The sequence below is a fragment of the Phyllostomus discolor genome, chromosome 6 (genome assembly GCF_004126475.2).
Source record: "Phyllostomus discolor isolate MPI-MPIP mPhyDis1 chromosome 6, mPhyDis1.pri.v3, whole genome shotgun sequence".
Lineage (NCBI taxonomy): Eukaryota > Metazoa > Chordata > Mammalia > Chiroptera > Phyllostomidae > Phyllostomus > Phyllostomus discolor.
In genome coordinates, this window is record NC_040908.2 from 16082663 (window position 1) to 16106735 (window position 24073).

Genomic DNA, 24073 nt, shown 5'->3' on the forward strand with positions numbered 1-24073 from the left:
TGTCCCAGGGGAAGGTGGGAGAAAGAGGGCTGAGGTAAAGGAGGGACAGTGAGGCCCGGGGTGGTCTGGGCAGGAAGGCGGGGGCCAGGGCCAGGGTGCACTCACTGGTGAGGTAGCAGTCCAGGCTGATGGAGATGTTGTTGAAAGCCACGGTGGCTCTGGATCCTTGCCCCCACCAAGCGACAAACTGCAGCCAGAACCTGTACGTGCGTTAAGAGGAGCGTGCGTGAGGAACACCCTGGGTTGTCATTGTGTCTTAGGGTTCAGCACGCAGCAGACGATGCTGAAGCCTGCTCGCCATGAGTTTTCATCAGCCTTGCCCAGCCTCAGAGCGGCTGTCCGAGGGGAGCGGTCAGCACTGCCCCTCCTTCTCCGGCACAAAGCACTGCCCTCCCCGAGGGGTCGTTCCATATGTTAGCCTCATGTGGAGTCTGGGGCTTGGGTCTGGGACTCCTGGAAACTCTGGGGAGACCTTTCGCTTCCTGGGTGTGCAGGGTGGGTGGAAATGGGTGGGCTGGACATTCAGCTGGTACTCCCCAGTGGAGTTGGAGTTATTATTGTATACTGAAGTGCTTCTGTACCAACTGATAAAGAGCCACTGTCCCTTCAGAGTCTCTGGCCTGGGGCTTCAGGCAGCCTGGCTCCTCCCCTGGCACCCCTGGATCTCCCCATCCTCCAGCAAGCAGAAGGCCAATCACTCACACAGCGGTGGGCCCAGTCAAGGACGTGGTGTCCAGCATCAGTTCTGACTGGGGTTGGTCTGTATAGTGCCCCACTAACTAGTCATTACATGTTAAAGGAGCTGACTGTGAGCTGCCTTGGGGAGGGTGGGGTTTGTAATCAACACTCAGTGGGCCGTCTGTATTTACAGTAAACCTCTGAGATCTCACCACTCTCCACCCATCTCACAGCCTCACAGGGTCAGCCCTGGGACGGTGGCAGGGGAGGTGCCGGAGGGGGACAAACAGGAAACACCTTCATCGGTTCCTTTGTCTCCCAGGGAGCCCTCCCCCGGGAAGGCGGTCAGCCAGTCCACCTGCTGTGGAGGGAGAGTGTCCCGAGGACTTGGACACCTTTTCCCCTTTCAGAAGTCAGCGCAGAACGCCCTGCAGGAGAGGGCGCCGTCTCTGGTGTGGGTGTCAGCCATCAAGAGAGGGAGCCTGTGCCTCCACTGGTGACTGAGTAAACCCCGCGTGGGGTGGCCATGCCATGGAATGCTGCTCTCCGATATACAAGAATGGACCGGAGCACAGGCTGTAGAATGGCTGGACCTCAATAACATCACACTGAGTTAGAGAAGCCAGACAGTGAGTTCAAGACCTCATGGTTCCATTCGCACAAATGACTGCGTTGACATGAAGTGTGTGGGAGAGGCAGACCCATAGCACAGAGACAGGGAGCGGACTGATGGTTGCCCACGGCTGGGCGTGGGGCAGTGTTGACTGTAAGCCAATAAGCGTCCTTCTTGGGATGACGGAACTCGTCTAAAACTGGACTGTGGTGCTCTCCGTACAACTCGGGACATTTGCTGGAAGTCACTGATGGGTGCAGCTAGATCAGGTGAATAACTAGGTATGTAAGTTACAGCTCAATGCAGCTGTCAGGAAGAAGGGGAGAGAGAGAGAGCACAAAGTGTCGGCCGCTGGGGTAAACAGCAGGAGCAGAAAACCAAGTGTTGGTGGGAATGGGAGACTGACAGTGTGGAGACCGTGGGGTGGAGGCAACACGGGACACAGACATTACCGGAGGGAGGAAAGGCCCCCGGGGAAGCAGCACGCAGGAGCACTCAGGGTTTGTGCTTTACAGTCGAGGATCGAGCTGCTGGCTGGGCTGGAAGCCCCGCCGTGCCCGTGAGCAGACGGCCTCTGATCAGCGTGCAGACCAGCCGGCCGCTGGCTTGGCTACTCCCAGCCAGAGAACAAGGACTGCCTCCCGTGGGGAGCACACTTGAAGCCAAGAGCAAACTTTTGTCTGAATAGTAAGTTCGTGACGGGTTATTCTTAACTGAACTACATAGTAAGCCCATCTGTGCCTTCACCCGACTTGTGAATCTGGTCCTTCACAACTAATCCTTCTTGTCTGCAAGTGACAATTAGGGGGCCCACGTGTGGTTCGGCTCTCAAGAGGGGATGCCCGAATCTGCCGTACCCATGGCCAAGCCCCCTGGTGCCCTGCCCGGCCACATTCCCCATGTCGGGCCCTGCGTTCTGCATCCCTCCCACCCCCCGGCCTGGTCAGGAGAGGCCAGCAAGGAGGGCTGGTGGTTGGCCGGGCACGGATTGGAATAAGCCCAGTGGAAAATGCCCAAACCCTGCTCGGGGCACCCGGGCATGAGAGGGAGGGACAGCACAGAGCCCGCCCATCTTGTGCAGCCAGCTTGCGGCACGTGGGCACGAGCCTCTGAGAGCATCTTTCTTTATGACCTTGATGAGCGCCTAGCAAACAGGTTTTCATTTCAAACGCACCCATCTTGTGCTGGGCCCTTTTGAAGGCCTGTGGGGGATTCTAAGACAAATCCGACAGGGACTCTGTGTCCAAGCTGCTTTCTGTCCAGTGGAGAGATGAAGGGGGTCGACATACGTCAGCGCAGAGTAAGGGAGAAGGCGAGTGCCACACGGGTGATGTGTCTGAAACGCTCTGAGACTCAGAGGAAGGGGGCATTGCACCAGGCCGAGGAGATGGGGAGGTGGTTCTGAAACTGGTGCTGAAAAGCAAACAGGACTCCGAGGTGTGCCCGTGGGGAGGGGGAGCAGGGAGGATCAGGCATCTCCTGTGGAGGAACTGGGGTGAGGGGTGTGGCAGAGCAGACGGGCCCCTCCGGCTGGAGTGTGCGGTGTGTGGAGGGGGTAGAGATGGTGAGAGGCACCTGCGTCTCACATGCCTTCAGTGGGTTTCTCCGAGTCTTGGCAAAGTTACAGCTCCGGTTGCCCATATCTCCACGGACGAGCTCCCGGCTGAGCCTAGGTGCCTCTGCACATAGCCAGGCCTGGGACTCCCCGGCGGCCAGTGAGGGTCCTACTACTGCTCACTTGTTCTCTTTACAGCAGCAGCCCGGGCCGGGGAGATGTTGCTCCCAGGCTTCTGGGGTGGTGACTGGAGAGAAGCGTGCTCTCTGCAGGAGGAGGCATCAGGAAGGCAGAGCTGCCTGGCGTCCCCACACAGCAGTGGGTAGGGTGCCTGCAGCCCACCCCTCTGAGTCTCCAATGTGTCACCTCCTAATCTGACACCCATAGGCTGGCGGGCCATGCTGGTCTCGGAAATCAGTGCTGAGCTGCATCACGGGGCTACCACTGCTGTGGGCTTGGGGTGCCTGGGCCAGTAACTTATACACAGGGGGAAGGGGAGAAAAATACCCGTTTTCCCCTAAATGGGCCTCCCAGAGAAACTGTGCATCTCCCCTCCTACCTTCTTTATTATTGGGAGATCAGAGCTGCAACATTCTCAAGCAGCCACTGGGACGCTCAGCATGGGTGGCAGGATGCAAGCCGGGGTTGGAAGGGTTTCTGAACAGAAGAGTTCCCGAAGTGCTTTGTGAGGCCCTGGCAGTGGCAGCTGCTGTTTAACGGGGTTTGATTGACACTGGGAATTGCACATATTTTGAGTCTGGAACGCTCGTAACAATCAGGGAAGACTCAGTCAGATGTCAAATCAGGAGTAAACACGAGATGCTGCCGCCTCTGCCTACCCAGGGAGCCAACCCTCCCCAACCTCCCCCCAGTGCTCCGACTCCAGATGCTGCAGGGAAGGGACAGGTGGGACAAAGGCTGTGGGAGGGGCAGGGGTGAGGCAGAGGCAGTGTGGGAGTAGGGTCTGGGGGTGGTAGGCAATGGGGCAGGAAGGGGACAGCAGAACCAATCTGTGGGGGCACTGGCCAGGAGGTGGCCACTGGGGCAAGACGGATTCAGATTTCCTTACTCTGGATGGCAGCGGGTTGCATGCCTATATCTGAACCTTAGGTGAAGAACAGTTGTTCCTTGGTCTGCCCACCCTCTCCCTGCTGGAGACGGGGGGTGGGGGCATGGGTGGAGACTGCCTCAGGGCACTCAGGGTCTTTCTGGCCCAACCACTCTTTCCTGTTGACTCCTCCCCGCCCTGCCCACCCAAGTGCAGAGACCCAGTTACTCCCCAGAGTCAGCCATGGCCTCAGGTCTCGAGTTCCAGCACGTGCCAGGTGGGCCACTCTGGGACTAAGAGGAAGTTCTAGCACGTACCAGGTGGAGTGCTCGGGTCCGAGGCAACGTTCTGGCACACACCCAGTGGACCACTCTGAGACCAAGGGAAGGTTCTGGTAGGTCCTGGGTGGAGTGCTCTGGGCTGGAGGGAAAGTTCTAGCATGCACCAGGTAAGGTGCTCTGGGTCTGAGGGAAAGCCAGGTCCATTCAGGATCGCAGGGGTCAGGTGGTTCTAAGGCATACAGAGGTCACTCTGCTGCCCCTACCCCAGAGCCATCGCTCTGGGTGGGGAAAGACAGCGGAGCCCCCAGGGCTACAGGAGCCTTGCCCTCCCTCTCTGTGGGCAGCCTGGTCAAGGGGGAGGGAAGAGCCGGCTCTCTGGGGCCCCTCCAGCTCCCGCACTGATCTGTGCTATCGAAGACCATGGCAGCGGAGCCCGCCTCGGTCCAGCCCTTCGCCCCGGAGGCTTCCCGGCCTGTCCCTCTATAGTTCACACCTGCTCATCTCTTCTGGTTTCTCTAAAGACACATTTAATTGAACAGGTTGTTTTGGCTTTTCCTCTTTTATCCAGCCGCCGGGGGTTGGAGCTTGCTGTTAAAACAGATCCTGCTAGAGATCTTGTCTGAAGCCTGGCTTTTAGCAAAGAATGCACCCTCTGACTCCGTGTTGCTCACATTTACAAAGAGGCCTGTTGAAAGTTGGCCCTGGAGGATTCTGGGAGAGGGCCATTTGGACAGTGGGCCGGGCTTAGAGGCCCGGCCTTGGAATGGGGTTTCTCCCAGACGCACTCACTGGGCAGCTCTGTGCAGAGAAAGTGCTGATGCTGTTCACACACAGCTCAAAAAAACTGCTCAGTCTCACCCAGGCTACAGGCTGTCAATAGGCAGTGAGTGCAATGCCTTATTTGCCACTCTGCCAGCCTTAGGGATTGACAAACCCAATTAAGTTCACTTAACGATTCTAAGTCGCTGACGAAAAGGTGTGTGCCTGCGTGCAGACTGAGGGAACAGGACCGATTTGGGGAGAGAGTGAGGCAGCGGCTGGGGTGGGTGGCAGGCACTTGACGGATGGACACCATGTCTCTGACTCCCCCGTCAGCCACTCAGTGGGCTCGGAAGGAGGGGGGCTCCGCACCCCTTCTCGCAGCTGGGGCTCGTCTGCGCTCTGGCTGCTCAGGATGGAGCCGGCAGACTCTGCTGAGGAAAACCACCTCCTCCAATTTCTCGCTGCACAGTTGATTTGCTCAGCAAAAGTCTTCCAAAATGGTCTGTCACAAAGCTTGGGTCGCAGCATGCATTTCTATTAGAATAATGTGTGTGGGGAAAGAGCCTGCCGAGTCCATCCTATTATCTGCGTAATTGACTTCGGTTACCGGTTGGAGAGGAGGGGCCGATGGCCAGCTCTGGGTTCCCGAGACCAGCGCCGACTGGGGTGGACACGGCCAGGGCGGGACACGTGCGCCCTGACCCTGGGAATCTCTGGCTCCTGGGCCGGGCAGTGGGGACGGCTGCACACTCAAGGCCAGGCTCCGCCGCTAGGAGCACTCTCTCCCCGCTCTCAGAAGTACTTTACCGTCTCTTGACTTGGTTTCCCCTTTGGGCTCAGTGACACTAAGAGCAGCGAGAGAACGTCAATCCGGAGTGGCTCTGGGGTGGCCGAGGGCCACCGGGATTTTTCAGCGACTCAGGAATGACCTCACAACGACTTCCACCTTTGCGGTGGAAGAGGGGAGAACATGAATTTCCAGTCGGGCCGAGCAGACACGAGGAACCGCTGAGACTCTCCCACGTTCTCAGTCCCTGGCTGCCAGGCGTCGGCTGTGTGTCCTCCGGAGGCTGAGACCGAGGACATCCGGCTCCCGCACCTGCCCTGGCCCAGCAGGGCTGGTGCCTGTGCACAGAAACACCCGCCCCTCAGGCTGGAAGCTGCCCTGAGGAAAGAGGGGTGATGGACTTGGAGGTGGGGAAAGGGTGTTCCTGTAGGAGTCACTGAGGCAAGAGGAGGTCCAGAAGGCCGGCAGGAGAGGAAAGAGCGGGAACCTCTTGGGAGCATCATCTGTCTCGCCTGAGACAGTAGCAGAGGCGAGACAGGACCCCAGGCCACTCACACCCCAGGCAACTCCGTTCACTGTCCCTTGCAGAATTATCCAAAGTCTTCCATCTAGTTTGGTCTCTTGTGTGCTCCATAACACTGGCGAAGTGCAATTAGCCCCTTGGAGCAACTGGGGACCCGGAGGGCTGTCCAGAGCTAGAAAGTGCCTGCAGCCCTTCTTGTAGGAGAGACTGGGATGTCTGCTCTGCCCTCCTCAGAGACAGATGTCCCCAACACTGGTGTCTTCCACCGCCGTCTGCGCTGCGCTGGCAGGCGGCTTGGAGGGCTGAGCTGGTGCTGGAGCCGGCGGCACTTCCCACGGGAAAAAGACCCAGGAAAAGAGGTCTTTCCTCCCCTGATCGTGTATGTGGGTGAATTAACAGCCTGCTCTGTCGGGTGGAGGTGGAGTCTCAGCGGGAGCATGAAGACCAGGCTGTATACTTGGTGGGACCCGGAGCAAGTCACTGAAACTGGGTCAGCGCCACCTCAGTTTCAGAAAATCTGTCACGTGGGTATTTTCACAGTGGACATCCTTGTTTTTTTTTTTTTTAACATGGGAAATTCCAGGTCATTGTTCCATTGTCTATGTTACATTTTATAAAATATCTGTGTTTCTCCAGGGAGTATTGTAAGTTACGTGCCTCCCTCTCTGCCTCTGTGCGAAGATTACTTGAGCATTTACTATGAGCCAGGCACCGTGTCTGCAGCCGCAAGTGTGGACAGAGATCCATGACACATGGATCTTGACCTTGAGGAATTTGGACAGATTTGCACTTCATATTATTCACTGTCTAGGGGATTTCTAAAGCACTTTCTAGTTCTTCCCTCATAGAGCTGAAATCTGCATGACGTGGAAACCATTGACTCTGGGCCGTGAGAGAGAAGAAGTCAAGAGAGACTCCGAAGAACAGAATGCCCGGGAGAATGCCGGTGCCATGGACAGAGTAGCCACGCAGGGGCAGGGGCAGGGGCAGGGGCGGTGGTGGGGGTTGTGTTCAAGGGGTGGGACGGATGACGATCAGGCCCCTGGAAACCTGAGTGGGAGACTCAGGTGGAAACGGTGACTGGGAGTTCTCTGCGCGGAGGTGAGGAAGAAAGCCAGGAGCGCCAGTGAGGTTCTCGGAGAACAGCACCTAGACAGTTGGGCTCTACTTTGCTTCCCGTATCAGCAGCCCGGTTATGCCTTAAATTCTAAACCTCGTGCCTGGGGAGAGGAGGGTCTGAGAACATAGCGCTGCATTTTCAGAGGCACTCAGAGTTATGAAAAATACATGCACCTGTTGACTTGCAAACTGAGCTGTGGGCATTCCCAAGAACGTCTCAAGCAGATCTGAACACCCCTTTATTCTAAAGGGGTTCACTTAGTGCCATTTGGAGCAGCTGCCTCTTAACCAGAAACCGGGCTCACAGGCTGGATCTGTCTCAGTCCTTTGCACTCTTGATTGTAAAAACTTAGCAATCAAAAGCAACAACTTGTCCCACACGTCGCAGTCAATCAGTGTTAGAAATAGAATTTAAAGCTCAGAATTGCTAATCTGCTCCCTGCTCCAATGATCTGGGGTATTTTCTGGGAAAGAAACAAGGCCAGATCTTTCCGGAGCTGGGAGTGTTTGATTTGGACACATCCACGCCTTGTTGCACATTGCGCCGCTGGGCACCAGGCACAGTGCTCCCCCCCCCCCCCCCCCCCCCGCTCTCAGAGGGCCAAGTCAAGGCTGTCCTGGCCGATGGTGCCACTCAAAGGCAGCAGCAAAAGGGACCTCTTCTCCCCCAGCTCCTCCTCCCCTTTCTGAGCTCCATTTTGAGGCTGAATCATGTCATGTTTAGTCCCTCCCCAGAGCCTCCAACAGTGTCCCTGCTCTGGTTTCTGATCCTCCAGCTGATCTCTGTGCTCAGTGGCCCTCTATTCCCCACAGCCCGGCATCCGAGACACTTGGCCCAACACGCGCATGCGCCCTCTCTTGAGGAGACTGCTCAGGACTCTTGGACAAGACCTAGTTGAACCTGCACAAGATACCCCTATTGCTGAGCCTCTGCTCGCTCTGACAGCCTCCTTTGGAAAGCCCTGTGCCTTCTGCATCTTCCAAAGACCCAGATTTTCCTTGAGTTCCACCTTATAATGATCCCGTTTTCTTCATGACAGCTCCCCTGACACACGGGGGTCGCTGTGCCATCTGCACACTGGCCATGCGCTGTGGGGCCCTGCACAGCGTCTCTGTGTGCCTGCCTGCCTCTCACTGCGCGTGCTCTGCAGCCCCTCAGCGAGCCGGCCCCGCGGCCCAGCAAGAGGCTGGGTCATACTCCCCTCTTCATCGTCTGCACTTGTTGGGGGCTTAATGTGAGGTTGCTGACAACATGACAGCTAATACTTCTCCAGTTACTTAAGGCCCTGTCTTGTCTACAAGACAGCTGGATTTGACATTTTATGCCAGTGACTTCCAAATGTGGTCAAACAGCAAAATCACCGAGGGAGCTTGGAAAATGTACATGTTCCTGGGCCCGTGTGTAATATACTGAGTCCGGGTCTCTGCCTACGTGGCCCAGAACGCAAGACTCACCAACTCAGCAAGCGGCTGCAGAAGGAGCCCGTGGTCTCAAAGAACTGCCTGATGACGGTGGCCCTGCTGGGGCCCGAGGCTCCTGCAGCTCCAGGAAGGGACACCAGCCAGCGGCCACAGCCAGTCAGGGGCACAGCCCCTTTTGTCCTCATCTCCCACTGTGAGGAAGACCCCGGGAGGTCTGGGTGCTGCCTGCACAGGTGTGGGCTGAGGGCTATCAGACTCACCTCGGGAGGGGCAGCACCGCCCTGGGGGAGGGAGCCTCAGGATCTTCCCCTCCCCCTCCCTGTAAGCCGGGTGGCCCCAGATAATCCCAAACCAAAATGTTTTGTTAGCCACAATGGCTGCCATTTGTCAAGTTTTCTACTAGGCATTCGTTTCCTCAGTGCATCCATAGAAAGCAGAGTAGCCTAAGGGGTGAGGAAATATTATTCCACCTCTTTAGATCTCAGATTCCCCTTATGAAAAAAAGGGATTAATTATAGTATCTATTCCGAGGGGGCAGTTTTAAGGATGAAATGAGATAATGCGTGTTGACTACTTGCTACAGTAACTGGGGCTCGCAGTAAGCAATCAACAAATCTAATCATCGCTATTTAGGATTCTTCCTGTGGCCCTACAAGAAAGCTGCAATGCAACCTACAAAAATGTGAATTAAACACAACTTTTTCAGAGGTGTGTCTAGACCTGCAGACTAAGGTTCATTGGAAACATCTGGATTTCCATTCGCTGGGATTTACTATTTCTCTGCTCAGGTTAGAATATGTCGCGATGAAAACACCCCTCTAATGCCATTCTCATCACAGAAAGAGGCCCCACAAAGGGAGAGCATTGTTATGGACAGTGCCCAGAGAAAGCGGGGGATGCTGTGGGCGAGCAGCAAGAATGGAACAGGAGAAAAGTCTGGGCTCTGCGGAGTTTGTGGTCTAAGGACACGCAGACATAATTTTGCGTTTCACCGACCCCATTTGAAAGATGCATTTGTGAAACATACCACTTGTCGTTTAGGGCAAGGGATGCAAATGGAACAGGAAATCTAAATATCTCCAGAGGGGACATTTTTTCTCGTTAGATGCGGTGTAGAGTGCACAGCTAAAAGCCTCCATAATGACAGCGCTGGGGAGCAGCCTGCACACACGTGACGGGTTCCGCGCTTTGTCTTTGGCTGCACGACGGCAGTGATTTGTGGGACATGATTTGATCCCTGGTGCTTCCAAATCCATCTCGTAATGAGTCAAACTTAGCATCTGCTTCTGCTCCTTAAGCATGTCAAAGTTTAGAGTGGTGTGGGAACATTGTGTTTCATTTAGTAAGATATACGATGATCAAGAGCAAAACGTGGAGTATGTCTCTGCAACAGACTGACACTTACAATAAAGGGAGAGAACGTGCCTTTCTCCCATTTTGAGACAAGGAAAGAATGAATTCCAACAGAAAGAGCGGCAACGGAGTGTGTGTGTGTGTGTGTGTGTGTGTGTGGAGGGGGAGATGACAGAGTGGGGAGAAAACGAAGAAAACTAGTCGGGGGGGGGAGGGTGTGGAGCCGTGAGAGGGCGTGTGAGCACACCTCACGCCAATATTTGGATGGGCGCTGCCCTTCGAAAGGACCTTGAGGGCACGCATCTGTATTACAGGGACGTTGCCACTGCTCAAGCATCTTGGGCACTGCTCTTGGGGATGTTTCTTGTCACCCCGTATAGTGTAGCCGTACAGTTAATATCATCTCACAGTGAGGACAGACTATGACATTATTTCTATTGCTTCTATCGCTGTGTGTACGTGGACGGAAGAAATACCGTGCTGTGGACCCGTGTCCGTCTGTCCTCAGCCCTCACGCAGCTGCGGCAGCGGCAGAGTCGGAGTCTTCGTGGGAGGGCCGCGGCGTGGCGGCAGCGGTCTGGGTACAGCTCTCTGCTCTCAAGCGCTCAGCTCTAAGCTGCCTGCCCACAAGGACCGGGCACACGATTAGGACCAAAGTCTCTCATGGAAAGAGACTCTGACAGGACAGTGACCAGAGAGCTAGAAAGCACAGGTACCAGGCAAGTCTCTAGGGGGCACTTGTCATCCCAAGAGTAACAGATGCGATTTGGGGGGACGGGGTTCATCCAAGGGGACACTGGTGTGGTGTTGATATGCAGCATGCTTTGCGGTAGTATTCATTCTCACCGTGTGTTTTGTTAGACACAGGGTGAACAGGGGAGGAATGGTAGAAGGGTTTTGATGGGGAAATTCTGCTCATTCACCTAGAATTTGGAAGTATATGCAATTTGCCTCAATTCATTCTGTGAACACATATTAGGCATACTTCGTGGTATCAATGTTCAGGAAACAGCGATACAGAAGACAGGCCTGATTTCTCCCTTATTGGTATATACTCAGATATTGAAAAAACCAGATAATAAAATATGACAAGTTATTATAAGGCCATGAGAATATATTGTAGGTTTACTATATGGTCTAGGAAGGCTTCTTTGAAGGGCGAAGGAAGAATGGTAGCCGGGACGGTGGAAGGTACAAGAAGAACACTGTAGGTAAAGGGAAAGGCAGGTACCAGAGCCCGGAAGCAAGAACTGAAGATGGTGCAGCTGAGCTGAAAGAAGAGCAGTGAGGTTACCAGGTAGAATACCAGAGGAAGAATGGTGTAAAAGTGGGGTGGTGACGTCAGTGTGGGACAGATAACACGTGGGCCCAAGTAAGGAACCCTCTAGAGGAGTTTGAAAGGCACCCTAAAACCACGGGAAGCCATGGAAGGATTTGTAGGACAGGAAAACGTGTAGACTTACATTTCATAAAGTAATGGGTGCGGAACAAAATGGGGGCAAGGAGACAAGCTGGAGGTCACGGCCACACCGAGGCGAAGGGATGATGGCCTCAGCTAGTTTCATGTCATGTCCAGCGTCTGGGGTCTGGGAGCCCTTTAGAGCCAACGTGTGAGCCCTGGTCAAGTTGCTTTAACAAACTGGCTGAGGTGAGGCAGTCGGGGCGCCTGGCAGCAGAGCTGATTGGAAGACAGCACAGGGACTGAAGGAAGGTCTTGCCTCTTCCAGGTCCCCGGCTGGGGAGCTGTCCAGGAGTTGGGTGCTGATGAACTAAGCCAGGACCTGCCTCAGGAAGCGTCTCGGGATGTGGACAGCTGGTGCAAGGTGCGGACACCTGCCTCAGGGTCAGGAGGAAGGGGGCTGCTGGTCTTTCTTGGTCTTTTATCTATATTCTCTTTCTCGTTCCCTTTTTTATGTCCTTCCTTTACCTTCTCCCTCCTCCCATTTTCATTTTCTGGCAAATAGGGCAGCTGTAGCTCACGCTCCCTGGAAGAAAGTGGGAAGACTGTGCCTCTTGGTTTTCCTCCATCAGAGACTTACCATTATGGGGAACCTACAGAGAACTGATGACAGCAAACTCGTGAGAACCCTCATTCCATCGTAGGGCTGGGTCACGGGTTATTATTGCAAAATTGGTCGTCCCAGCCTCTTCTGAGGCATTAGGTGGGGAGATGAGGATGAGGATGAATTACTGACTGAGCACTTACTGGGGGCCAGGCAGTTCCCCAAGCACTTTCTTTCCCCAGGCCCCTAAGAGGTAGATGCTATGATTGCTCTTTTACAGAACATGGCTTGACTTGGAAGATTAGTGGTTGTGATTTGTGCTATCTTATTCAGTAAATCATCTGAAGTTACATAAGCTAGGGATGAGAACAGAGGTCATGGGAAATAAAATTCATTGAGATCTTCTATATATGGATGGATGCCTTTATAGTCATTTATTTAGTCTTATAATAATCCTACGATGTTATAATCATCCTATGGTGTTATACTCATTTTATAGATGTAAACACTGAGGCTAAGAGAGGCTCGGTAATTGGCTGAGGTCACACGACTACTAAGTGGCTGAGCCAGTTTTTAAACCTGGGGTTCTCTGACTCTAAAGCCCCTGCTCTTTTACCCACAGTGCTTTTCTTCATTTGGTGGGCCAGTCACATCTATAGTCTAGCTGGATTGTAGCGAGGGAGGGCCCCTGGCCTCTTCCCCCTGCAGTTCCATTTGCCTCTGGGCCTTGATGCTTCCCCTGTCGTCTCCAGCTCTGGGCTGGGAGTGTGTGTGTGTGGGGGGGGGTGCAGCTCCCCACAGCAGAGCATGTTCGTGGTGCGCAGGCTCCCCGGGAATGGGGGCACTCGCATGGTCTGTGAGTTTGCACTTGTCAGGTCTCAAGGCATCCTCAGACCAAGCTGGCCTTTGTCTGAATCCCCGCCGGAGAGTTCGCTCTCATCAATATTGGAAATGTCAGCGTGGTAAACAGCCCTGAACAAGGAGCGGGGAGGCCGAGAACAAAGCCTCCTTCCTACCAAACTCCGGTGTAGGGGAGCGCACGGAGTCAATGTCTTACTTGTTGTGAAATCCCCTGGAGTGGTTACTGCTGGGTTGAGGAGAAAAAACCCCTTTGATTCATCTGAATTAATTTAGCATCTCCCAGCAGGGAGGGCTCTGGCATCGCCCTCCTGATCTCCTGCCCCGGCGCACAGCCCCGGCGGTCCTGCAGGACAGGAGACTATCGGGCGGTGGGGAGTGCCCGCACTGCCCCTTCCCTCGCTCTAATTAAATCCATTTGTTCCGGGCCCACTGAGCCCTGGCATGTCCGAAGGCTGTGATCTTTAACCCATGGACATCGAAGGAGCGGGGAGCTGGTGCTCGGAGTGAGGGCCGTGCTTTCTTCCTCTGACAGCAGAGCCTGACTTAGGAGCTCTGGAAATAACAGACTGCGAAGTTTGGGTGCAGAACCTGAGACCCAGCTTTCTATTTACGAAGCTCTGTACCCACTGAAATCATCCTCTGCTTCGCCTCGAGCCCTCTCCTCTCATGTTTTGAAGGTGGACCCACCAGGATGCAATTTAAATGTATTTCCGGAGTCTAACGCAGAGGCTGCTCTGGATAGACTGTAGGGTTTGCTATTTAGCCTGCTAAAGATGGCTTTTATGTTTCCAGGTCCGTTCAGCTGTCCCCTTTACGGAAATAACAGCCTGCCTCTTTCGGGTGTGGGACAGATCAGCCCCACCCCTAGGTTCACTACAACATTCCGAGTGTCACAAGAGCGGCTGTGCCGGGCCATCTTTACTCAGGTGCTGCTTGCCCCAGGCCAGCTGCAGGTGGCAGCCTGGTGCCATCCCAGGGAGACAAGTGGCCGCTGAGCTCTGGGGTTACTGCTCCATTTCAGAGCCGCGTGGACTTAATGATCCTCTGGTCTAACCCTCGCAGTTTAAAGATGAAAAAACTAAGGCTGGGAGAAGTTCAAGGTCAAAAAGGTCATTAGTGATAGACTCTGATCAGGAAGCAAGGCCTCAGCGGAAGCACTCCTGTGTTTACTGAAGAACGTGTCACCCACCTCGGGGACCAGACCCCACAGAACACCAGACTCCGACCGACCTGCACGCCAGTCCTCACTCTGGGGCCAGCCCGAGGGTGCTGCACCCCTGCAGTTCTCAGTTCCTTCCCCCGTAAGAGGGGCAAGAGTGGGGAGCAGGACAAGGTCTGTCACACCTGCACGGCAGGTTTTGTTAGTTAAGGAATAAGTAGTCAAATGGAAAAGTAAGGAAAACCCATTAATAAGAGGAAATGCTGTGTACATGGAAAGCCCGATTATCACTTGGGAGCGGCATGAGTTGCTTCATTTTACTTCTTCCTACCGATGTTGGAGGCAGGCAGGCAGGCCAGGCCAGAGGCGGGGGAGGAGAATGCTCGTGAGCACCGACATCCCGTGGTCCTCTCTGTGAGCCTGCAGACAGTGTGCAGGTGTTCGTGTGTGTGTGCACACGCACGTGTACATACGTGTGCCCGTACGTGTGTGTGTGTCCTGGGTAGAGAGGACGGGGAAGGGAAGACGCGGCTCCCTTCTGCGGTCTGGCTGGTAGAGGAGAAGGGGGCAGTGGGGACGGGGGAGGCCCACCTGTCGGCGACGTCGAGGAGAGGCAGCACTGTCCACTGCCACAGGCTCAAGCCTTCGGCGGCGGCCACGTGCCAGACCACCCTGCTCTGCTCACTCCCGGTTTTGTTCTCCACCAGCACCAGGGAGACGTTTCCCCGCAAGGCGCCACGGATGAGCCAGGCCATTCGGAGCTGCAGGGGAGAGAAGAGCCAGAGGACGTGATGTTGGAATGAAACCTCAGGCCCCCTTTCGGAAGTTCTCAGCCCCAGAGATCTTGCTGGAGACGGGGTCGAAAGGTCTGCCCAGCGAGGAGGGCTGGATGCCTGGTCGCTGATCTTGCCTCCTGTCTCCCAAAGGGCTTAATGTCAGGTTCAGCGGGCTGGGCGGGGGCAACCAAGGGGCAGTTTTGGAATGTGGGTTGGGTTGATGTCATCATGCTAAATTTCATGGGATTCTGCCTCTGAGGTGACATCGAGACCAACGGGGGCATGAAATGAACTTTCTGGAGAGGACCTGCACATTCTTCTGGTCTGTGGCCCCGATTTACTCGTGACTTTGGGCAAGTGATTTTGTGACTCGGTTTCTTCTAGTGATGTGAGTATCAGACTTTTAAAGTTTCTTCCCCAAAGAGGCTAACCATGTTGTTCAAAGGGAACCGCGTCATGTGTTAGCTAACTAAAGACCCCGTGACTTGATGCCCGTGGCCACTGCAGGCAAAGGTGAGCCAAAAGTGTGTACGTGAAGACCCTTCAATATGGTTGTCTTTCAGACTGAGAATGCCCGCTTTGCCAGAAGAAAGCCACAACCGTGTAGTCAGTGTGTATTCATTAAAGGCTCCTGGGGCATCGGTCCTCAGGCACGTGAAAGGGAAATGCAGACGATATTTCTAAGAGAGTCGAAGCACAGGCATGCCCCGAGGTGGCGCACACTGTAAACAAGGTCTCTGATCTTGGTGTTTACAGGAAAAGAGGTTGCATTTTAAAAAGATTCCTGTTTATTTATTTATTTCCAGAGAGAGGAGAGGGGAGGGAGAAAGAGAGGGAGAGAAACATCAATGTATGAGGCATGCCCCCAACCGAGGACCCAGCCCGCAACCCTGACAGCGGATTGAGCCGGCGACTTTTCCATTCACAGGCCGCACTGAGGGCCCTGAGCCGCACCGGCCAGGGCCCAGACGGTTTACGCACAGTCATGCCCACAGGCAGTGCACACCATAAACAAGGTCTCTGATCTTTGTGTTTAAAGGGGTAGAGGCTGTATGTGTGATAGAAACAATCTATAAACAACGTTTAGAAGGTAGGACAACTACAGCAAGCACTGCCCAAAACAGTCCTCTTCAGACCCTACGAGAAAAAAGTGGCTGTTATGGAAAGTGAAGCAAATATGTCCTATTCAAGCTGGAATTCTCATCAGCTATAGTGCCCCCCTTTTTTCTGATTCTTGTTGTTTGAAGACATTTTTTTTTGTAAAGTGCTGATACTAATACTCTGTCTCCCAGTCCCTGAGCTCATGGTTGTCTTGTGGTTTGACCAGAAAGACTACTTACCACGAGGCACTTCAGCCAAAGACTTCCCGTTATGTTGCATACGACCCCTTCACCAGCCAGGCCAAACTGGCACTGGGGTGCCCGAGCGCTGTTCCACTTCTGAGACCCCGAGTCAGGTAAGCCTGACCTTCACCTCCTCACGCACACCTTTCCCATTTTTCCAAATGCAGGTGGCAAATTGTTGTCTCCACGGAGACCTCTCAGCATCATTTAGCAAAACTGTTCATTTTTTTTCTGGCCCCACTTGGCTTTCTGGTGCAATCTGGACTTAATGACTGGAAATTTTAATCCTAACCTTGCAAACTAAACCCTCTCAGCCCTCAGCCCATGCCCTGCTGTGCCCAGCTGGAGATAATGCTTGCCACATGCTTTCTCTCCTTTTGCTTCTTGGCCACAGAATATTGCTAATTTGGGCTTCTGTGAAATCAGTCTGTTGAACTTCAATGCCCTGGATGGTTGGTGGTATTTAGTCACCCACCGTTGGTTCCCACAGCTGATTCCTAAACACAGGTAGCACCATGGGCGTTGCAACTCCTGCTCAAACACAGGTGCTGTCCCCTCTTGGTCCTCAACTCCCAATTCATTATTCGGATTCCCGCTTTACTGATGACATTCCCTCTTCCAGGTGTCATCTCCTTCAGCCTCTTCTTCCTGTGTGTCTCTTCCTTTCCTGTCTTAGAGGAAGGTGGGTCCTTTGTTTTCTTCTGCGCGAACCCATATCGGTTCACCTCCCCCTAGTCCTTGTTCCCTAGGTTCTTTCTCCTCCTTTCTCCCACCCCTTCAGAGTCTCTGTCTTCTTGCTTCTCTGTCTACAGATAAGATAAGCTTTCACCCGTCCTGGAGAGCTGTCCTTCATTCGATCCCTGTAGCTCCTCTGGTATGCAACCTGGTTCTGCACCTCCACTCAGATGTTACACCTGGGGTAGCTGGTGCGTGCCTGCTGCTTCTCCTTCCTTGTCACCCAGCCTCTCCTCAGTTTTCATCCTCGCCACTCCCACGAGGGAACACTCACCGTGTCCTTGACACCTTGCCCTGTGAACTCTGCCACAGCCTCCTGAAGCACCCTTCTCTCTCCACCCTTCCTCCCTTCCAACTTCGCGTGGGTGTCCCTCACATCTTCCCCATCATCATCACCGTCTGTGATTCCTCAGTGGTTTCTCGCTCCCTATCAACTACGATCAAGGCACTCCCATTCCTCCATAAGCTAAGCAAGTCAACTTTTTATTCATTTAATAAATATTTAGTGAGGATTTATGCTGAGCCACATGTGTCCTCCATTCTAGAATGGTCCAAGCACTGTAGCGTCAGAGAGCTCGGGATTCGAAACGAGTCCTCACCACATCGCCATTTTGAAGCTCAGTTCTCCAGTCTCTAAGGTGGGAATAGGTTTATCTCCCTTACAGTGTTTGCCTGATGCTTAGGTAACAAATAACGTAACAGAAGGTAAAAAAGGAATTTTGGCTGAAGCACTAGACCCTACGTTTCAAAGGAGGTCTGAGAGCGTGGTGGTACAGAACGTTGAAGACAGGTGGGTGCAAACAGGTCACATAACCCTCAATCCCTCATCCATACTTTGGACATGAAAAGCTGGTGGCTGACTGTCAGGAATGTGCTTTTGGTACATAGGCCTCACCTCACCCTTCCCCGGAGAAGGGTCCCTCTGCATCCCGAGGCAAGAGAGAGGGGTTTTGGTGACAGCGCAGGGAGCAACTGAGAGCCACCCCTGCGGTCTGGGGAGCACAGCGCGCTAGCGCCTGGCTCCTGCCTGGAAAAACCAAAGTACCAACGAGGGGCAGGGCAGCTGCTCTGCTGGCAGAGTGGAGGAGAAGCGGCAGCACTGGGGGCCTGCCCTGCCAGAGTCTGCAGGGGCAAACACATGCAGGAGCGCTGCCCAGAGTGAGCCCAGAGTGAGCCACAGACAGGGGGCGCCTGTGAGTCGTTTCACTCATTTTAGATCTTGTCTGAGAGGGCTGCCCGGAGGGGTGGACAGCACTCAGCAGAAAGAAGCTGCAGGTATCTCGGGATGCCCAAGGGCAGAGGAAGGAGTAAGTGACCACCTGGACTGGAGGTATATATGTCCTAGTCAGGGCCAAACGTTCCCAGCCATCATGGGGCGGGTGAGGACAAAGGCAGGTCTCCAAAGAAAGCACAGAGTGTCCCCTGCATTTGTCACACTCAGAGCATACCGGTGCCAGCTACATTGACCACAACAGTCCCGGGTAAGTAAGAACTCTGCTGCTCCCCGAGCCTCTTCTCCCGCCCTGTGCTTAAGGCCTTGAAAGGCCAGAGGTTAGCAAGGCGCAGGGGAGGAGAGAGCCGGGCGAAGAAGGGGAGGGACCCATGGCCACTCTTCCCCGGGTTTCAGGCTTTCCATCTGCAGTGAGTGTGGTGGGGGCGGGGAAGGGGGAGGGAAGGAGCCCCGACTTGAGAGAAAGTTTGAAATGTAGACCGGCTGGGCGTTTGGGGTTCTAGGTAAGCCTGTGCTGTGTGTTTTGAAGTGACTGAAGAACCAAGTGTACCACCTTAGAGCGACCGGAGAGGCAGCGGGCTCTGCCCGCCTTCGCCCAGCCGTCCACACGGGGGGGTGCAACGAATGTTGCTTCCTAGACCCCCCCTCCAGCCCCCGGTCAGCTCTGTAACCACCCTGCATTTTTCTGATTCTTGCTTTTAATTCTTCCATTTCTGCTGCTCTTCTGTCCACCTCAAAGAGATTGAACCTGCTTTCTTTCCAGGGAGCCTTTTATCATCGCCCATCTCAGACATTATGTCCGTCTCCTCTGAAATCTTATAACTGAGGCCACTGGGACCATCTCAGGGCCCAGCTCTGCGTCCTTGTCTCCCCTCTGTGCCCTCCGTCCCCCGGACCGCAAGCTCCTTCAAGGCAGGGGCTGCCTTCCTCATCTTGAGTTCGCAGTGGCTGTCAAGTGAGGGCACGTGCAAGAGCTCTCCATGGTAGACTGGGTATGCACATGTGTGCACACTCACCGGAAGACCCTCCTGTCTGTACCAGGCGCCCCCTCAGGGCCGGGAGCCGACTTTCCATCCCGTGAAGCTCTGTGGAGCTGTCCTGCATCCCAGGGGCCAGGCTCCAGGAAAGGGGAGAGTTTCCACCCACTTCGCAGCCGACTGGCGACAGTCAACACCACCCAGTTCTCTGCTGCTCTCAGGAGTCTTTTCAGGTTGAGGCAGAGCCTGCTGGCACCATGAGCCTGCTGGTGAGATGCGGCCCCGTCACATCAGCACGGGGGACATGGACCGGCTCACTGAACTTTCTCCATCTTCCCGCACTGCATATTTTAGGCCGGTCCACTGGGGGAACAGTGGTGGGAAGAATGGCTTCGTCAGCTTTTGAGGAGGCCTGATGGGATCCCTCTTGGTGACAGTGCTTGTGGGAGACGGTCGTGCCTCCATTCGATGAGCGTTCACTGAAGAGCTGTTCTGTGCGTGTGTTCCGAGTGTCACCCCCCGCCCCAGGATGCTTAGCTGCTAGCCAGGGCGTCTGAATTTAAATGAGTGTAGCAGAAGGAGAAGCACCAAAAGCCACTCGAAAGTGAGGACATAAGACATAGAGAGTCACGACACTTGACACACAGTCAGGACTTGGGTCCAGACGGCCACTTGACCCAACTGTTCAGTGCTATGGAGAAATTGGAAAATTAAACATTTGAGTTTCATTTCTTTTTATAATACTCTCACCTACGTTGATAGCAGGAAACGTACCTACAGCCAGACTGAAGACGAGGAGTGCATTGTTTGAGATTCAGCAACGTCTCGCTCTAGAAACAGATGCGAAAGGTTTGGGGGAAGGTCTCACAGTGGCAGCCAGCGAGCGGCCAGCAAAGTTTTTTCTTGGTCTTTCTTTTTTCACCCACTGGGTGTGTGGCAAGGGGATGCATCCAGGCAGATGGGATTCCCTCTCAAGCTTGCATGCAGGCCTTCGCGTGGCCCACCTCTCCCCTGCAGTCATCCTCGGTGACTCCGGAGTCCGCCGCTACGGCTCAGCCAGTGCTCTGCCGCTCAGAGTCTGGTCTTCAGGCTGGTGTCATCAGTGTCACCTGGACACTCGTAAGAGTCCCCAGCCCGGCCCCAGACCCACTACATCAGAATCTGCAGAGAAGCTGGGAGGCAGCAGCCTCTGGTGCCATGCTTCCTTTCTAGAACGCACCGGAAGCAACTCCCCTTGCACCGGAAGTATCAACATCCTTTCTCTGGTGGTTCACCTGACTATCCCTGTTTTCTTGTCTGTTGGCTATGGGATAACTTGGAGTTTAGGCTCCAGGACCAAAGGGAATTAACTGCGTGACTTTAAGCCAACCACTCACCTTATCTGAGCCTCTATTTTCTTATAAATGAATTTGTGAGACCTCCCCTGCTTGCTCAGAATGTGGCTCTAAAGACTGAGCGTGGTGAACAATGTGGCAGCAGAGCTCACAGGTTGCATGAAATGGTTACACTGGTGGTTTCCAGCCTGGGCTGCAAGTTAGCATCCCCAGGTCTGGGCTCCCAGAGATTTGGATTTAATTGGCCTTGGCAACAGCAGTTTTTCACGTCTCTCCGGGAGATTCTAAAGTGCAGCCAGAGCTGTGACCACTGGGGAGACAGGCTACTTAGAGCAGGAGGGAGCTTGGCCTTCTCAGCAAGGGGCCCATCTCACCCCGGACTTGAGTAAGACACAATTCTTAATGACTAAAAGTGTGGCTTAAAATGCGTCCACCACAGCCAAGGTGCAGGAGGAGTGGTTTTCCTGCAGCAGGGAGGACACGGCCCCCATCCGGAGGCCTTTATGTGGCTGCCACACGGCCCCTGGGTGAAGGACGAGAGCAGCCTGGAGAACAAGAGACCCCTGGGCTGGGGGTGAGCGGGGACGACCCGGGAGTGCAGATGGGACCAGGAGGGTCCTCCTGGACCTCCTGTGTGTGGCCCTTGCCAATTTCTCCATTAGAAAAACCGGAGGACTGACTGATACCCATTCCTACGGGACATCTCTCACTGATTACTTGTATCTGAATGAATAGAGCACCTCTCCGTGGCTCCCGGAGCAGAGCCTGGCTCAGGTCCCTGTCAGAGGCTTCCATTTTCCCAGGGTCAGGAGTCCCCGGACAGCACTGCGTGTGGGTGCCCTCGCCAGGTGGACCTGGCTGGACCTGGAGGGTCACTGTTTGGGTGACCAGAGTGGGCAAACACACTCCTGGAATTTGATCTCAGTAAGACTCACTTCTATCTGGGCGGCCTATCGGATAAAGTAACTGAAGTGTTTATGGGCAACTAGACAGCTGTGCTCAGTACTCCCACGCATGCTGTCCCGCCTCATGTTCGCCACGAGCGTAGGTATTCACACTCGTCTTCCAGATGTGGAATCAGAGCTTAGACAGGTGAACTCAGCCACCCACGGTCACTAAGTTCGCACGCTGCAGGCCTGGATGCCACACTATGTCCTACGCTCCTTCTACCGAGTCCATCCTGCTGTGGACACGTAACACATTGCAGCAGTTCGCACTTAAATCTTTGGGGTGCGTCGTGGAGGTTTTCCAGATCCTGTTGCTCGGAGTGCGGCCTGCGGACCCACTGTGCTGGCGTGACCGGGGAGCCTGTCAGAACTGCAGGGCCGCAGGCCTGCCCTCGTGACCTGTTAACGAGGGCTTCTCCCAGAGACACCTTCCCCTAGGGAGACCCAGGGAGATCGTGGGTGTTAAACCATTTATAACCACTGTCTCTGCCAAACAGTTCATAGTCCTGTGTGTGTGTGTGTGTGTGTGTGCGCCTGTGTGTGTATTACACAAATACGGGAAGAGTATTCACACAAATATGGGAAATCTTATGTAAATCCTAAATAATGTTTTCGAGAAATAACACTTGTTGGGGCCTGTAACAATAAAATTTTTAACCCTGCTAGACATGCCCTGACACATGTAGGTCACGAATGACAGCTTGGGCTAATAAACCCCTTTCCGCGCAGGCAGCACACGAGACCAGTGGGAAGAGGCGCCGGCAGGGGCGCACCCATGGCAGCTCTCCCGCTGGCCCCAGCAGCCCTGGCCCAGGGGCCTTGCCTCTCCCTCTCACTGGGGCCTGACAGACGCTCCAGTTACGTGCCACCAGTGTTTGTCATTTTATTAATTAAAGTTCTGAATGTAGAGCAGAAGCAGCACTGTGGCTGGGCCCGATGCTATTATTTCTCTCTTGGCCCTTCCTCCCCCAGAGGTAATCACTGCAATTTTATGTCAGACATGCCCCGTGGTTGCTATGCATACCTCGTGGCAACTTCACGACAATCTCTTGAGCCCGTAAAAAATATCAGCGGGGAATTTAGGCTGCAGTTGGACAAAAGAGAATCAAAGATATCAAATAATGTCCATTCTGCATGCACCCCAAATGTAGGAAACGCCATGCGGGGGAGGCGCTGTCTCTCCTCGCGTTTCTGGCGGGCTGCGTGAATTCCCGCAGAGGAGACGGAACCGAGGGTAGATGCTCCACTGTGTCCTTCACTTCGACCAAAGACAGGTTTCCAGACACACAGAGACACTCCAAGACGTGCTTGCTTGAGACGGACGGTGGGCAGTTCCGGTTTTCCCCACATCCAGTCGCTGCCAAACAACCAGGACTGGGGTCAGCACCCGGGACTGCCAAGGGTCATCACCAGGGACTGCCAAGCTCTGAATGAAGGTTAAGAATCCTTCCCGAGCTAAGGTGCCACAGGTGTGGACTTGCCATTTTTTAAAAGTTCTCTGAGTTCAACATGGCCTCTCACTAACTTGGAGAGTATTGACTGACTCACCGTAAAACCGTTGTTTTTGTACACCGTCTCCTGATTCACCTGGAAATAACGAACACCGCCGCTCTAGCTATAAATAGCCTAATGAAAAATCAACCCCACACAGCAAGAAAGCAGGCCAGATGCAGATTTTTGATAAAAGGCAAATCAAATAAGCTGGCAAATACTTGCAATTATGGAGGCTTAAGAATTGCCGGATTCCTGGCCAGGTAGGAGACAAAAGATTCAGATCCTTTCTGAAAACGACGGCGCCCCAGGCCTCTGTCTTTCTGAGGCGTCACACCGGAGACAGAGGACACCCAGCGGGGACATCCACATGCCCCCTCCGTAAAAACCCAGCAAGAGAACATCACGGTTTTGTATAAAAATAATAACCGTGGGATTGCTGGCTGGTGAGGTTATGGAGTTACAGGTATTTTTTTCCCTTTTTGGTCTTTTTGAAATTTTTTACAATGGACATCTATTACTTTTGACAACTAGAACAAAAATAATACAATAAATTTAGGGCCTACAGCTGTTAAAAAGCATGCTTATAAAGAACAATATTGATATAGAAAAACATAATCGTGTGGGGTGTGATCCTAAATGGATACACTATTCATCTGTCGCTCTGTGCAAATCTACATATATCTGTCTGGAAGGAAATGTCATGACGTGGTAACAGGGGTTATCTTTGGGGACTGAGACTGTGGGCGATTTCAATTTTCTTCTTCATTTCTTCCTGCATTTTCCTAATGCTCCATAATAAACATGGAACACTTTTGTAATCAGAAAAAACAATAAACACTGTATTAAAAAAGCAGCGAGGGACGAGGGTTCCGACGTGGTTGGGGAACGGGAAGAGGGAGGGCGGTCTTTCTGCCCACTTCGCGGGGGATCGGGGTCTCTCCCCTGGATGGACCGAGGGCTGGGGGCAGCCTCAGGATGGGGATGGGGTGGGGTCGTGCTGAGGACAGAGCGTGGGCTTTGGAATCAGAAAGAGCGGTTCTGTCTTTATGTCGGATATAACACCTCGGGGCCT

General features: G+C 53.9%; 1 protein-coding gene across 1 annotated transcript in view; it reads right to left on the reverse strand.

Moving 5' to 3' along the window:
* Positions 1–24073, reverse strand: part of ALK (ALK receptor tyrosine kinase) — a 103016-nt gene that overhangs the window by 69217 nt on the left and 9726 nt on the right. The window contains exons 3-4 of the mRNA XM_036029953.1: positions 14756–14925; positions 106–200 (exon numbers count right to left, since the gene is read on the reverse strand). Of these exons, the coding sequence (XP_035885846.1) occupies positions 106–200; positions 14756–14925 (265 nt within the window). The remainder of the gene's footprint in view (positions 1–105; positions 201–14755; positions 14926–24073) is intronic.